This window comes from Bombus huntii, chromosome 17 (genome assembly GCF_024542735.1).
Source record: "Bombus huntii isolate Logan2020A chromosome 17, iyBomHunt1.1, whole genome shotgun sequence".
NCBI classification, from domain to species: domain Eukaryota; kingdom Metazoa; phylum Arthropoda; class Insecta; order Hymenoptera; family Apidae; genus Bombus; species Bombus huntii.
Genome location: NC_066254.1, coordinates 5,372,982 through 5,390,333, shown reverse-complemented (window position 1 = coordinate 5,390,333; position 17,352 = coordinate 5,372,982). Strand labels below are relative to the sequence as shown.

Here is a 17,352-nt window from a genome sequence, read left to right as displayed (position 1 = left end):
CAGAAACGTCTCTGGCAATATCGTCACACTCTTGATTACGTCGGCGCTATCAAATGGTCTTTGGAAGAAAGTTTTCCATTATCTACTTTTGCCCATGGCGTCGTTCCAACAAATGAATTCGAGTTCTGAATCGCTTTGTCTCGTATTACCGCTCGTATTACCGCTCGTATTACCGAATTGCTGCTTCTCACGACTAGCAAAGTGTTTCGCAAAAAAAAAAAAAAAAAAGAAAAAAAAAAGAAAAAAAAAGAAAAAAAAAAAAGAAAAAAAAGAAGAAAAAAAAAGAAAAATGGTATCGGAAGGATAGAAAAAAAAGCGGTGGCCTACATCAAGCAATCTTCATGCCGATAATGCATTTATTATTCAGTTCGTTCATTTTCTATCGCGTAACAGACACTGGGATAACTGACAGAACGAGCGTATAAATCTTGCATCTCTCGACCTGACTTCTCCCGATGGAAAAATATTTACTGGTCTGGAATCGTGCATCGCTAATTAGTAAAAAGGTAATAAGCAAGAAAGCAATTATACTACCGGATTGGTATTTCTATTTTATTGGAGATTAATTAACCTGAGTAAACCAACAAAAACTTATCGAAAATCAATCGAAATTAAATCACCTTTTCAAACAGGCTATAAATAGCCAACTAATATTTGCAGTAATAAACTTCACTTTCGAATAAAGTATACGCTCTATAAATTGTAAATTGATAATTTCGTTATTATATCATTTTTCTTAGTCTAAACTGGATTCAGTGAAAAGAGCTTTCAATTGAATTACACACTTCATTAGTTTATGAATTATATTCGTTACCATACGTACAAAAGAAGGGTGACTGGTTTAAAAATTCAAAGGGTAGAACCTCCAAGCTCACGATTGGAAACAAATTCAGTTCAATGGTTTAATTTGCCATTTAATTGAATTCTCTGGCAATTTCAGCGAACTGTGGGCTTTAGAAGTGTCCAGCATTCAAAGGCAAGACCTCCTCCATCTTTCTCTTTCTTTCAGTTCCAACCTCAAGTAATTGACCTGTTAATTCGACGCTATATTTACATGCTCGCAAGGGATTCAGACGACTTCATTGCGTTAAATTCGCAATTTAGCAAACACGAATGTCTCAATCAATTTGTAGTTCGAAACAAATAAAAGATAATCAATTTTTCAAAATAACAATCGATATGTTCAATGCATTTGTCGATGCGTTTGATCGTTATGTTCATTTAGCATTTTTATAATAAAAGCGTAGAACACATGTACATACACATAATATTCCATGAAATGATTTATACAGACTATGAGTCTCGTTTTATCATATTATAAAAGAATGAATTTTTCCCAATAAATGTAACTTCATACAAAATCTCGTTTAAAAAATTCAGTTTTTATTCTCATCAAATTAATTTAATATCGGAATATGTCATTTTAGTCGTTATAAAAATTTTATGTCAAAAAGCGTTCACAGATACATATATAAATAAATGTCCAATCCTATGCATTTATTTAAGCTGAAATCTGAACTTAAATATTTATTAACAATATTCTGACGAATATATAATGAAAGATAAAAGCAGCTTTATTTTTTTTATAGGATGGCTCATGCTTTTTATTCATTTTATGTTTTTCGTTGTCAGCGCGTAACTACCTATCAACCGCATGAATGCCAGGTTTTACTACTCAGAAGCGAAGAAGCGAAGAAGCAAATATACGTTAGCTTGCATGGAAAAACGTTAGATACATATAAAAGTCATAACGTAGCTATTTACACCTATTTACATGGGGAATATTTATTTTTGTATGAAATATTTTTGCTTCTGAACTCTCATTATAAATGTACGTCCATTTCCTACGTTAAAGTACGTCTCTGCTTTGAAAACCTTCATTTAAATATAACGGTTAACAAAATATTATTAGAGAAATATTAAAACGAGACGCTAAAAGAACATTTTAATAAAGTACAAATGATTATTTGTTCTTTATTAAATTGCACTGCTGTAACTCTAATTTTATTAAATTCAAAATGAATCATTTATAAACTGAACCGGAATATAAAATTTTATTCCGCAAAAATCATAAAGTTGAAAGTTAGGAACGAATAACAAATGAATAACCTAGTTTCATTAAAAGGCACGTATACGCCAATCCGCGTAATAACTTTGACACTCCAATTATTATAAAATATGTATCCTTAAGGGATTCTTTTGCGCGAATGCAAAATACTTTTCATACGTGCAACTGAATAAATGGCGCGTGATTTTCAATATTTCTTTTTGTAGAATTTATAACAAAGTAACTTTTTCACAAATGTTTTCGCTAACATTTTTACAACGTAAATGTCTTCTTTTGTAATTAATAATTTCAACATTTCTCTGAACAGTTTCGTTGCGATAAAAAAAATATACAAAGCTTATGACGTACTTGTTTAAAAATATTTATACGGAACAAGACTTTGAATTTGTCAGACCAATCGTTCTAACGAACGAATAAATTAAACGACTCGTAACAAAAAATTATTCCTGTCCATGTTTCTCTTTGTAAAAGTAATTCAAGGCAAGTTAGATGAATCGTTGTGTACCCTATTCGCGTAGCATGTGCTTTAACGACCAGCGTGCAAGCGTTAACGGTGTGCTTTAGTTTCTCTCTGGTTGTGTTAAGTGTTTAAGTAATGAGCATATACTCACTACGGGCGGGTCGCATACGATCGACCGGCACCACTTCAGCCTCGAATTATAGCAGGTGCAGAAACTGCAAACCGAAGGTCCCGGCTCAAACGTAAGATCATGTCGAATGGTTTCTCCTTGAAAGTCAACACAGCTGTTTGTAACATCTGAAAACGATTCTCAGCTTCAATATCTTTGCCATTCGGCGGTCGTACGCGCAGTTACGTTAACCGTTTCAACGCCACTCAGCGTGATCATGCTGTACACGTAGTGTGGTGAACTGTGTCGCGATGTTTGGTTACGATTGTCAATTCACAACGCGCTCGGTTCCGAACGTAGCTTGCCGCTAGTCTATCAGAGTTTCCTCTCGTAATTACTTTTCTTTCAAATAATCGTAAACCAAATAAAGAAAAAACTAATGTATAAATTACCTCTTGAATTGGAAAACCAATTACAGAACGTCACACAAACAAAAGGTAAAGCACGAATATTTGGCAACCTTTTGACTCTTTAGTGTAACGTTTCTGATATAGCTGATGAAGTGAAGCGTGAACGCGTTGAACGGTATGTTTCGACAAAAAAAAAAGAGCAGTGCAATCGAGTTGATCGGCACTTCTCGTAAATAAATAAACGAAGCGCTATTGCGCTTCATGGTACAATCCGATACGGATTTTTAAAACATCCCTGATACTGAAACGGCTAATAGCGTTACGAAAACGATCGCGCCAGGAAATTTTTGTTCAACGGATCCGCATTGCGGCTGCCACGATGCTTTTACGTAGCATTGATGCTTCATCGATGAAGCACGATTGAAATTGGATATTCGATTTCTTACTGGGGAGAGAGTTTTCATATCGTGTTTACTGTTTCACTTCGCAAGTGTGCTTTACAGTATACGTTAGAACTTGAAATCGAGCTATTTGAGTTAAAGTAGCTTGTAGCTTGAAATCACGTTTAAAGGATATAAGAATAGAAGGCTAAGAAGGCTAAAATTCAAAAGTGTATATATACATTACTAATATATAATGCCTATAATATATAATATAATAAATAATAATGCCTATATATTGGCTAATTTATCAATTAATTAAATCCGTGTATATCAAGTTTTCTATAATTTAGTACTTTCGTGTAACTACAGAAATTTGATGCAATATAAAACTTGATTAAAACAGCGATTCATTAGGAAACGAGAATAATGATGCAAATATTTTTTGTAGCCATTATATAGGATTTCGATCGCATAATTAATCAGTATCAACTTACCAATCTTTACAAACTGGAAAATATAAAGAAGAACCGACACTATTATGATTGCCGCAATTATGAGTGCTTTCACGTACACGTTCATTGTTGGTAAAAAATTTCGATGACAAGCGGAAACAAATGAACAATCCAAAAGTATCTGCAACAGAAATCAGAATACACTCGTTTTCGCATGGTTGGATCAATTTCGCGTGGGACTAACCTGATTGAACCTAACGCGGGATAATTGCTCAACTCACGACCTTAACCAGCCCGCTTGATTCTCTGTAAATGCTTGAAATTGACGCTTGGATTCTTTCCAGATTAACTAGCTTTGCCCTCCCCCCCCCCCTCCCGTTATCTATTTTCTTAGATCGACTTAAACTGCCGCAACATATTATCTTTCTTCTTTTCTTTTCTTTTCTTTTCTTTTCTTTTCTTTTCTTTTCTTTTCTTTTCTTTTCTTTTCTTTTCTTTTCTTTTCTTTTCTTTTCTTTTCTTTTCTTTTCTTTTCTTTTCTTTTCTTTTCTTTTCTTTTCTTTTCTTTTCTTTTCTTTTCTTTTCTTTTCTTTTCTTTTCTTTTCTTTTCTTTTCTTTTCTTTTCTTTTCTTTTCTTTTCTTTTCTTTTCTTTTCTTTTCTTTTCTTTTCTTTTCTTTTCTTTTCTTTTCTTTTCTTTTCTTTTCTTTTCTTTTCTTTTCTTTTCTTTTCTTTTCTTTTCTTTTCTTTTCTTTTCTTTTCTTTTCTTTTCTTTTGATCTTTTAAAGCCCTAAATCGCTGGCTATTATATTTTGTACACTCAATTACTCTGTAAGTCATAAGTACATATGTTTTACAACGTTATTTGTCATATTTCAGTTAAACCCCAGAAAAGCCAGAAATATATTTGCAGCGTGTTTTAACGCATCCCTGGCAAAGATCTCAAAAACGAGTTGCGACACAATTTAAAGCGACAAATAGCACCGCGTGTCTCGTTGTGGTAACACACGGTTCGCCAGCTTTTTAAAAGCGCTCTCCGTTTGCTTTTTCCTCTCTTCCCTGTCTCTTCGTTTTTTTCTTCACGAGCAAAACCATTTTCGCGAGGACGAGAGTACGGAAATGACGTACTGGCAATTTTGTTTTGTGATAATACAAGCAGCTCGGTTTCAGTGAATTAAACTTGGCCCCAAGCTTCTACTTATCCCTACCTTCCTTTCCTTTATTTTCCCTTCTATATCGGTTTTGCGGTTTTCCACATTTCCATCACAATAAACCATGTTTTTTCTCGATTTTACATGTTAGCCAATGATTCACGGCAAAAGCGTCGACTGTAAAAATATTTGTAGTTGCAATAGCAACAAGTATGTTTTCTCAAATAGAAAATATTGGGAGCGTACACGCTGGCAAAACAATTCATGAATAGCTCGTCCTCTGCTTGTTATTTGTTTCGATACTGTTAGCAAACAAATTCATGAAACATACTGGTATAGCGTAAAATGAACATAAAAGTTTTGCGTACACTTGAGAGCTGAACTTTGGCTGTTATACGTATATTATATATATACGCACACAGTTATGTATATGTATATATATATAGAAAATTCCTTAGAACTTTGAGCTTAATAACATATTAAAATCATTAACATTAAGGAGGTGAACTTTACTTACTAATTACCAAAGTTTCTTCCGCCAAATAATACATAAAAATTGAAAAAGATAATGTAACTAGTTTTAACTTTTTTTTGTGTTATAATTTGAATCACTCGATTTATCCGACTGAGGATGGTCGATCACAATCTCAATTTATACATATTCTCATCGCATGAAATAGATCACATGAGGGATTTTCAAAAGTCGATGGAATATTAATGGCGATTAATTATTTACAGGTGTATTCTGTGCGGCTAGAGCAGTCTCCTAATGAATGATTGAGTACCAGGAATGTTAGCGGTAAACAGGATTACGGCTATGAATGATTCTCTAATGTGTATATTAGAGATGAATTTGATAATTTATCCTCATAATATGCAATCCGCTTTTAAGTGGAAATCATAATTAACAATTTCTGTTTGATCAAATATGAAGAGCAGATAAATCGATACGCTTAAATCAATATCAGAATTTCTTAACATTTTTATCAAATATTTTAGCACTTTTCCAATTTAATATAAAATAATATAGAATAACATAACTGTCATTTCTTTATAAAGCGAAAGAAACTTGGGACAACCTAATAGGAATTTACTTTTATTATCCATTATAAAAATGGATTGTTAATCCTCTAGGAGATACGAACAATATAATTGCAATTAATAAGGAATAAGCTAGCATAACTTAAACCAGCTTTTGCAGAAAGCTATTAGCTGAAGATGTTTATTAAACAATGACAACATGAATTTTCTTAAGTACCCCATTTGCTACTTAATCTACTTCGTAAGTACTGTGTGTCCTAGCCTTCAAAGGATGCAATTTTAACCAGAATGTTTCACATTACCTACAATTACCGTATTGTTTCCTTGTAATATAATTTATATTTACATTATCTACGTTACGTTACATTCTACGCGTTAATGTAATGTGATTTTTATTTCTAATCGAAGTTATTTAAAATTTGTAGTATCTGAATAAAAAATTAACAGCCTGCAAAAACTTCACAGAAGCATTAGTATCTTCGAAACTATTGAATTCAAATGGCTAATATTCTTTAACAATATGCACTCGACGACGTTTATCGAGAGAAGTATGTGACGTAATAGTTAAACTTTCAATTCATATACATATATCGTTTATGAAAAAGTAGTCATTCTGCTTTTGTGATCTGTGACACACTATAAATTCTCATAAGCTAACTAACGCGTAATCTTCTGTAACGTATTAATATAATATAGGTATGTATATCTCGACTTTGAGCAACCAATTGGTGATAAATAAGCTTTAGTACATACACGTACTTTCTTACACGTAACAAGAGACCAGTTAACATCTCTGCTCTTAAAAGAAAAACGAAAGAAACTGTGAAAAGCTGCAGAGTTCAGGTCGAATAACACCAGCTCAGATAAATGACCCTCTAACTTACCTTTGTCCTCATCGACGTCAGTGATTTTAAAGCTAGTTATAAAGTGCACTTCTCAGCCAGCGTCCACGGCAGTCAATATTATTTAACGGGTCTTAACGCGATGTAAAAAGGGAAAAAGGAGGAAAGAAGGAACAGGGAAGCAAAGAGAAGAAACGAATTTTTCATTTTCTCGAAACTGGATCAAGTTTCAGGCTGCTCGCCAAAGAGTCTGTAGCTAACGAGACAAGATTAGACAAACCGCGCTTTAAAATTTCCACAGAACTATAATAATCCTCGAAATCAATACGATTCGTCGATCCATCGCCTGATTAAAAAATGAGATAGGATGAAGCTCACTAGTCGGCCTTTGAACTTTCAATAGTGCTTACGGCTCGTATACTCTAGTTTGAATGCTACAATGTAAGCCAAGTCAGCTGTAACTAGCGTTCGCGTGATTGTCGCTATCTATTATTCACGCGTTACACGTTCACCAGACAAACGCGTCTACCGGTTGACATTGTTTTCTGTCCTGAGTTTCAAAGCAATTATGTTGCTTCGTGTAATCAAATCTCGCCAAACTAACGATAAGTTCTTGTTTGATCTTACACAGTTACTAAAACTATACAAGTTAAACCAATCTAGCCTAAACAAGTAATATCGTTATATATTCTTTTTTAAATCTATATATTGTTTAATAAATCGTGGTTAGGATATAGTAGCTGACAAAAATATTCGGACAAATATATTTGTAGAAACATTTTAGGAGTGTATTATGCATAGTGTTGACTATCATGGGCGTGTTGGTATTATTCGAAACTAATCTGAAAATCTGTATGGAATTTGTAAGATATTTAGTACGAGTACTGTGCATTACTGATATGTACACAACCGAGACGAGATAACGAAGGTATTGCTCTCCATCGTTCATCGCTACGCGTTGCCAATAGCAACGTATAATGCATATATATCTCGCAAAGACCATAAAAGTACCCAATGGAACCACGTTTAATATTTGATAATAATGTCCCATTACAGTTTCGTCATTTTCAATTAATTAAACACGATCCTCTCTTTAAAAATTAGAAGATAAAATACGTAATACAAATCTACTCGAAATCTTTTAAACCTTACGGACGACTACTTATGGTCTTTAAAAGCAGCAGGGATTAGCAGAATATTAACTGCGGATTTTTCTTGGACCGCAGCATGCAATATGGAATATGGTTATTAAAATGTACACTGAAAATTTCATATCCATAAGATACTCGTGCTTGTAGAACCTTGAAAATGAATTCTTAACCCAAATAGTCGACCGCGATACTCGAGAAATTTTGTGAAGCTGACGTCAATACCAATATGTACCGTCGTTGTGCTATTATTTCGTGATAAGCCGTATTGATTGCACTTCCATTTCACGGAATTAATTTTTCCACACAAAAAGTGATAACGATAATCGAAAAAAGAAAAATATACTACCACTTTTCGTATCAGCATACACAAGCGCACTCGATTTTACACGAGTATACAATTTGCAAATTCGACGGAACGATCGGATTTAATTATTTTTTCGATATTTCAGGCATCAAGTTCTATTTACACATCGAACGTTGAAATACGGCGAAATACAAAATGTACAAACCACTCTGGACATTAATTAACTTTAAACGTTATTGATTAATTAAAGAAACCAACCATTGTGTTGATTTTTACATTTTGAAAAATTGTTATCCACTTTTGCTTTGTTTAAAAATTGAAAAAAAAATACGTTTATTGTAAGTCACGAGTATCTCTTTTATTTATTTAAACTTTAGATCAAATATTACAATTTATAAATATATCATTTATTTAGATATACTTGTAATATCTGTTTTATAAGTTTCTACAACCATTTATCTATTTATCTATTTTATTTGCACATAATCTTTAAAGACTGATTTTGTAAAGAATAAAAAATTGTGATTCTATTTAAAAACGATCGTGTCAGACTCAAGTGATAAGCGATATATATTTCAGCGATATATATATTCAGATTTCACCATCACATAAACGGTGCATAAACGGTGCTATTGGAAACGTTTCACAATGGACGTCTTACAAGCGCCTGCGATGTCCGTCATATGTAAAGCTATACCACTGAATCACGGCCGACATTTAGTGATTAAGGTCGATCACTTAGAGCTGTTAATCCGACATAATGGCGAGCAATACATCGAAGACATTATTGGAAACACAGTTACAGTTCAATTTCATTGAGCTTATTTGCAAATAAATGTGTACAATATATTTTAGAGGTTTTAAATATTATTGCTGACTAAACTTCGCGTCTGCGCATCATCTTTCTTTAACTTTTTTTGCATTTTCTTATCGACGCATGAAGACGAAATGCGTAAATTTTATTATTTATTTAAACATTACTATATTGTGCTCAAAGTAGCGGAATATCGTTTTATTATCAATATATGAAGAACTAAAAGAATTAAAAAAGAATTAAAAAAATATGTAGTTCAATCAATACTTCGTGTATTTTTCTATCTCCACAAGACAATATCCGGACGCTTACAGTTACGCTTACAGTATCAACAAAGATTTGTCCAGCCATACGGAATAAGTCGTACTCGGTAAAAGTTTAAAAGTATTAACCGCACGAACTCCAGAAACACTTTTCAAGTAACTTTCGAACCAATAAATCCCCGAACTAAGAACTGTCATATTTCGTCTCTATTTATCGAATATTGTTAGAAAATGCAACAAAAAAAAAAAAAAAGAAGTTAAATAGAAAAAGTACTTGGAAACTTAAAAGAAAAAATCTCGAAAAATCTCTTAATACTTTTTACTGTCGTCTTGAGACGCACCATATGTTAAGCTTCTTCGTAGTTACAACTTTTACCGCAGATGTAACGAACTGACAAATGCTTCGAATGGCGCGCGCGCGTCGACGCCTACACTTAAATTTTAAATAAATGTTTTTAAATAAATGTTTAAAATAATACATTAAATGTATCAACTTTGTTGCGCAGTTTCATTTAATTTCTTACGATATGGAGGGTTTAATTACGTTTAAGATATCTATTTGAATCTTTTAAATTCGAAGTTTTTTAAAAAATTACCCTAAACTTTATAAAATTAAATCGTCTTTCCACTTTGTTGTATCATAAAACAGTTACTTAAATTCAAACCTTACCGTCGTCTTAAAATATTCTATATTTTCCTCGTCTTAAAAAATCTCCCTACAGAAAGAATAAAGAAGAATAAATTCCCATACGTTAAATTTCGCGTGATTGATGGAATACATAACGATAACGAGAACTAACTAGCGACAACAAGCAACCATTAGCAAGGACAACTGGCGACTATAACTGTCGTCTCTATGATGTATGGCGACTAAGGAGAACAGCCAGCAACTACGGATTACATGTAACAACCAACTGCCCCACTTCTAAAAGGCAACTAACTTGCAAACCCTTTGATGGTTTCTGTAGCGTGATATACCCCTTGAACGTGGTTAAAGAATGTGGTCGCCGCTGGACGGCCGTTTGACAGCAGAGCGATCTCGCCAATTCAAAGCTTGACATTACAAACTACCGAGAATCATTAGGCTCGTTATCGAGCATCTAGCTTTCAGAAGGTGCTTTATCATATGATACGACTTCACGATATTCTTATAGCAAGAAGAATAGCCAACCTCTAACAAAACAAATTTTTACTAAGTGCTGCATGTGAGCTGCAGGCCGGCCTACTAGGGAAATTTGACGAATGAATAAACTAAAATATATACGAATATATTCGTTATATCATAAAATGCCCGCATTGTGTTCTCTAACACCATAGAGGAAACTAAATTTATATATTAAAAAATTGGAATACCTGTTATAAGAGAGTTAATTAAATTCTAACCTATCGATGACTCCATAAAAACCTTTATTTCCTAAAAATGTATATCTTTCAAATTCTCCTTAGAAAGTATCATAGAGAAAATATGAAACCTGAAAAGTACATCACGCTGATGCCTCGATCAACCCTCGTGCTTCGCAGTCCATGTGTCCGAGCGATGAATTCCCTCCAAACAAGGAAAAACCAAAGGGTGGTCTTCTTCGAAGGACGTGAGAGGGTAAGGGAAGCAACGGGAACGATGATCACGCGATATACTGGCGGCGTACGTATAGAACGGCTGTTGCGAGAGAGTTCGCAAGAAACAAGAAGAAAAAAGGAATCGTAGGCCGACGCGACTATACGCTGTCGACGGACAAACAGCGACTGAGCCTAACTGAAACGAACTCTGTCGCAGTATGAGCACGGGCTACGTTCGCGGGTCGATCGAACACGTTCTGCGTCTCTCCTCGGCACCGGCGTCAAAACCACCCCCGACGAGCGCAACGCACTGGTGCACCTGCAATATTAACCACTGGTCTTTCCTTTTTCGCGCGATATTATATCAGCACCTATGATACCATTTCAAAGACCGCAATCAAAACATTAAATACCGCATTAAAGCCATACAATAATTCGCAATATTCATTCGTAAACGTTATTGTATATGTGCTTAATTAATCGTTATTATGTTTCGAATGATTTACTACCTCGTATTCCATAAGCAGATATATGGTTCATTTTCACCTCAAGTACGATATAATTTGTAACAAATATTTATAATTCACAATGTAAAATATTTATAATTCATTGGAAATATTTTTCTATCACGGTATAGTGGTCAAATTTCACAAGTGGTTAAATCACAAACATGTGGTAGTCAGAAGCTATACTCACGACATGACAAATCATGAAGATGTCATGAAAAATGGCGTCCGTCCATATATATTCAAACGCAACGAACAAGTTCGAACTTTTCGAGAAGAAACGATTTGTTCGATAACATCTGTCGCGAGCTTCTCTTCCTTTAACGATAACAATTGACAACTAAAGCTCGAGAGGCTCGTAAGGATGAACAGCGACGAGTATCTAGAAGCTATGTACTCACCTGGACAAGGAGACTCCAACACCAAGGACGTTGGAAGTTTCGAGAAGCGAAGATGGAAACTGAAGTAGCACGTCAGGTCAACTCCGGCGAAAACTGCTAAAGAAAGAAAAATCCAACTAATTTGTTTCCAACAATAAAATGAAATTAATTTGTTTCACAAATTATTAACTGGATATTATTCAAAAATTATTCAAAATTCGCTTGATTGATTCACGGCCCGGGACATTTGGGTCATACCATTTTGGTAATGGACGAAAATGGCAGAAGGAAGAACGACCGTTTTTTTCATATTTCTCTTTCCCCGGGAAACGATGGAATGCCCGAGCACCTTGTTTCATTTCTTCTCGACATCAATTTCAATCTTTTTAAACGAAATATAATCTGAACGATGAAAAGTTCATTCAAATAATGCTCCGCACCAGACACTCACGAAAATTAAGAAGAAACACGGAAAATTCGCGAATAAAACGGATTTCTTTGTTCCAGTGAGATAATAAACCTCGTTCACGTATTGGTTTTTAAAATCAATATATCCACCAATGTGCACTCGTTTAACAAGGGTGATGGAACGTGCCAAAAATCTCTCAAGGGGGTCTTGGCAACGGAAGAGTCGAAAACGTCACAATTATGAATGAAAAATTCGAATAGTTGCTGATTTTACAGTCGAAACCGATAAAGAACTCCAGATATTCCCCCAATTAATTTACAATAAATTCGCGAAAATGATCGATTGCTGACGTCATTGTATTCTAGAAAGATTGTAAAACGATAAGAATTTATTGAAAAAACTTATATTCGATGATAACACTTCTAATAAGAGTACTAAGAGGAGCGATTCTGTACTCACCTTCCTGTCTCGAAGTACCGAACGCAATTAACCGTCCGCCCAGGATGGAACCGTTCGGAACTTTTGTAAGTCACTGCACGGCCGCTGCTTATGGTGGAAATGTAATAGATATAAGTACAGAGCGCGTGAGCGAACTAAAAACGCGATAGAGAAGTAGAGAGAGGATGTTCCGTCCTTGTCTAACGACGCGCGCTTGTACAGGAAATATGTAACAGCGGTATACGAGCAGCGTCAGTGTCCACTAGTGTGCATGCCTGATTAAACAAGGACAGGAAGTATCTATACATGGTGTTCTCTTTCTATTTCCATGTTGCATCCATCTTACTATACAGTACACACACTCAGCTATTCTATCATTATATTTGTGCGTTGCTTATGTGTGAACCAAACATTTCCATGGCAACAAATCGTTTGTCTCTTGTTTGATGCACGGTTTTCAACGGAGTTGAAAGAATTTTTTAAGAGAAACGTAATGGACGGGTTGTTTTTAAAGTAATAAACGGAAATTCTCGTATCCATTGAGAAACGATAGGCGATTTGAAAGTGTCACTATGAACGGTGATTTATCGATGCAAGGTAGTATGAATAAGATATTTTATAATCTGCGAAAAAAGGTAAGGAATATTCTAGATTTTAGATTTTAGATTTTAGATTTTAGATTTTAGATTTTAGATTTTAGATTTTAGATTTTAGATTTTAGATTTTAGATTTTAGAATTTCCACGTCACAGACGTGTGTGTTTTGTTATTTGATTTGTAATATTGCTGCAGTTCTCTTAATAGCTGTTCGTTTCATGCGATACTCGCACATAGTATCTATGACTTTTGCTTCTAACAATTTTTATAATTAGGCTGTATCAAATATTTTTAACGTTCGTGTTTCATGAAAAATCATGTGTAACTCGTTGAATTCGCAAATGTAACAAAAAATTACATGAAAAAACTTATATTATTGTAATGAAAAAATAATTATATTAGGAGGAGAGTCGTATTTCGGAACGTCATCGCAACATATTATACCTTGTATGTGATTATTTGGAACACAATGGGTGAGTATATTATAATTAAAATATATTCCTAGTTCCAATTCTCTTGAATAGTGTCAGTGACCAATCGAAATAGAAATCAGTGGACATCGTGGAAAGAGAAGGCGAAACCAAATTTGAAAATTCGACATCGGTAATTCAGTAGTTAAGAATAACTCAATCGATAATGTAGATTAACTAGTTATAAACAAATATATGAAATATAAATTCAAATTATTCTTATCCATCTAAAAATTGGAAATTAAAGAGCAGAAGACAAGAAATTATCTTCGAGGATTTATATAGTAAATACATTCTTTTGCCCGTCTTACCTAGAGATAAAACAGTTGTTTGATGGTTATCTTATAGTGTTCAGTCATTGCGAAAAATATTTTTAATCAGTTAAAAACTATAATTAATTAAAAACTACATTTTTTTAGGTATATAGACATTAGCGATGTATTATTCCGGGAAGCTCGTCTGTCTCCCGAACATCGGGTCTGCGACAACATCGATTTGGAAATTATCGTTGCAGAGTATGAAAATTATTACAAGATGAAATTTCAAAAATATCCCATATTGTGTAAGAAAATAACTGGAAGGGAAATGACGAGGGAAGTGACAAATGCAAGCAAAACGTAAGAATTTAAATTATTTAACGATATTAAACTTAAACGGTATTCAACGTGTATCCTATTCAACGGTATCGTATTCAACGTATCAAATTCAACGTATCGTATTACAATATGATCCAGTGTTTGTAGAAGTATTGAGACAAAAGCCAAATCTTTTAGTAAACAAGCGAGAAGTGAGCCTGTGAAAGAGACGAATCTACAGCAGAAGATAACTGATGACAATACGAATCATATTAATCTCGCAATGACAGTGACGTCAATATTCCCCAATGAGAGTGATGGACGTTCATCAGAAGAGCTATTTAACGTCCCAATGGAACAATCCATGCAATCGAAGATATTGAAATGCATTGAAAAGCTTTATTCAGATAATACGGAATTACGAAAGATTGCTGAGGACGTCTCATGCGTAAGTTATTTTCGATTAATATACGTATCGTAAAGCTTTTAAACGATAAAATTCCCGTCGATAAATCGTCCAACGTATATCGACGATGACGTGATTTCGGTAACGCTTCAAATATCAAATTACGTAACGCTTACTTAATATAGAGAAGACGCCATTTTATCTTTGTATATCTTTGTATCGTCACAGGAGATCGTAGTAAACAAATTAAATGTACATTGGGATGACGTTATAGGCCTAGAAGAATGTAAAACCGCTGTTAAGGAGGCCGTTGTGTATCCCCTTAAGTATCCTATCTCTTTTGATGGCCCGTTTTCCCCATGGAAAGGTATTTTGCTGTACGGCCCACCTGGTACAGGTAAGATACTCGTATTCTTTTCATTTCTGTACGTGTTTACAAGAAATATACAAAACAGGGAAAACGAAGTTAGCGAAGGCAGTCGCGACAGAATGCCATTGCACCTTTTTTAACATAACTGCCAGCTGATTGGTCAGCAAATGGAGAGGCGATTCCGAGAAGTATATACGTGTAAGTTGCTTTGTCTATGTAAGTTTCTTTGTTCCTTTGTCTATGAAGGAGAGATTCTAGGTATAAAATTTTTATTTTTCGTCATTTATATATAAATAGAATAGTTGTTTGGAAAACGAAATGATATCATATTCGCGATGAGGCAATGAATTTAAGGAATTTCGAATATAATATTTAATGAATAATACATTTGTTAAACTGAACAGGTTTTATTTGAACTTGCCTATAGTCATTCGCCTACAATTATTTTTATCGACGAGATTGACTGGATCGCCACAAATAAAGGAGACTGTATATTGTCTGAACCTGCAAAGAGATTCAGATCAGAACTTCTTTCTAGATTGGATGGATTAGTGTCTAATGAGAATTCTAATGTAGTTCTTCTGGCTACAACTAATTCCCCTTGGTACGTATATCACGTTATTTCAATGTTTTCTAAGTAGAAAATATCGTAATATTTCTCCAAATTCCAAATATGTTATTGTGTTGTTTGAAGTATTCCTTCATTATTATTAGTATAATAGAACGATAATATTTATTGTAAATATGTTATTAGGGGCATTGATGCAGCTTTACTCAGGCGTCTCGAAAAGCAAATATACGTATCATTACCCAATGAAGTTGCTCGACTTGGTATATTCAAATTATACCTTAGCAACCACTTATTAGAAAATACAGATATTGTAAACCACATAGTAAAATGTACTGAAAGATATTCTTGTGCAGATATAAAATTGCTTTGTAAGCAAGCGTGGCTACTAGAAATAAGCCCGATATGGAGGAGACTTGAAAAGAAAGAAACACCTGTTACCACTTTGAAATATGAATTAAAAAGTTATGAAATATTAGCAAAATTGTTAAAAAAAATGTCACCTACAGTTATGCAAATAGATAAATATGATACGCGGAACAAATAAATACGCAATCGTAATGACAGATATTGAAAAATATAAATAAATGGATTATCGTTCGAGAAATCATTCGCATGTGTGTGCATGTGTGTATGCGCGCATGTGTATGCGCGCATGTGTGTGCGCGCATGTGTGTCGTGTGTGTCATGTGTGTGTGCGTGTGTGTGCGCGCACACGCTATAGGCTAAGTTTAAAATGTTCGGTTGTATTATATCCTTGTATTATATATGTCGGAGATGAAAGGAAAACCGGAGCCTTCCCTTTGCAATTTTGAGGAAGCCTTCTAATGCTTTAGCCTAGATTTTATCATAACTGTAATTAAGCAATTGTCATTTGTAATTGTTTGATATTTGTGAAAGCGAAAGTGAGTTCGAGGTGACAACTGGTCGCCGAACGTAGCCACGGTCACGGGATAAACGTTTTGCCTGACGAAGGTGTGGATCGGTTGTATTGTTCTCCCTAGAAATCGCATAGAATTGTACTTTAGAGATGTCGATATAATGGGACACACGTTGTATTAGGAATCAATCTCCAGACAGAAACTGCCTAGTAACGGCGTTTGAATCTTTCTCGATGTTTCCAAAGAGTATACAACAAACTTTTGACAGAAATTGCCTAGCAACAACGATTGGAACCTTCTCGATGTTTCCAGCGAGCATATAACAAACAAATGCAGTCGGATAGCGAAAAAGATTTTCATCAGATATTCATTCGTGTGATCGCCTTGGAAAGTGATACATCGAGCAATTTACCGAGTGTCTCAGCAATTGTATTCTGTGTTTAAAATTATTCTACACATAGTAAAGAGTTATCCCGTTGACCGTGGATTCGTTTGAACCCCGGAACATTGTTAATAGCGTTAATTAAATTCATTATTCGTGAAACCTATCGATCGTTAATCTCATTATACGTTAAATTCATTATTCGTAAGACATATTATTCGTTCCTCTTATTGTTCGTTAAACTTATTAATCTTTAATCTAATTATTAGTTAAACTTATCGTTTGTTAATCTTATTATTTATTAAACTCATTATTCATAATATTTTGTAAAATCTTGTTTATTCGCGTAAATATATTCTCTGTTTCGT

At 34.2% G+C, this 17,352-nt stretch overlaps 1 protein-coding gene across 5 annotated transcripts; it reads left to right on the top strand.

The window, feature by feature from the left end:
* Nucleotides 1–12,958: 12,958 nt before the first annotated feature.
* LOC126875189 (katanin p60 ATPase-containing subunit A-like 2) lies at nucleotides 12,959–17,306 on the top strand. 5 transcript variants are annotated; one of them, XM_050637957.1, is made up of 9 exons: nucleotides 12,959–13,371; nucleotides 13,735–13,805; nucleotides 13,879–13,935; nucleotides 14,222–14,419; nucleotides 14,546–14,825; nucleotides 15,012–15,180; nucleotides 15,239–15,369; nucleotides 15,558–15,757; nucleotides 15,908–17,306. In XM_050637957.1, exons 1-7 carry the CDS (start codon nucleotides 13,309–13,311, stop codon nucleotides 15,307–15,309), a joined length of 909 nt encoding a protein of 302 aa, XP_050493914.1. In that variant the 5' UTR covers nucleotides 12,959–13,308; the 3' UTR covers nucleotides 15,310–15,369; nucleotides 15,558–15,757; nucleotides 15,908–17,306. The 5 variants fall into 5 exon arrangements, with proteins under 5 accessions (XP_050493914.1, XP_050493913.1, XP_050493912.1 ...); XM_050637956.1 differs by having other exon boundaries at nucleotides 12,960–13,371; nucleotides 14,537–14,825; nucleotides 15,239–15,351; XM_050637955.1 differs by having other exon boundaries at nucleotides 12,960–13,371; nucleotides 14,537–14,825.
* The last annotated feature ends 46 nt before the right edge of the window (nucleotides 17,307–17,352 follow it).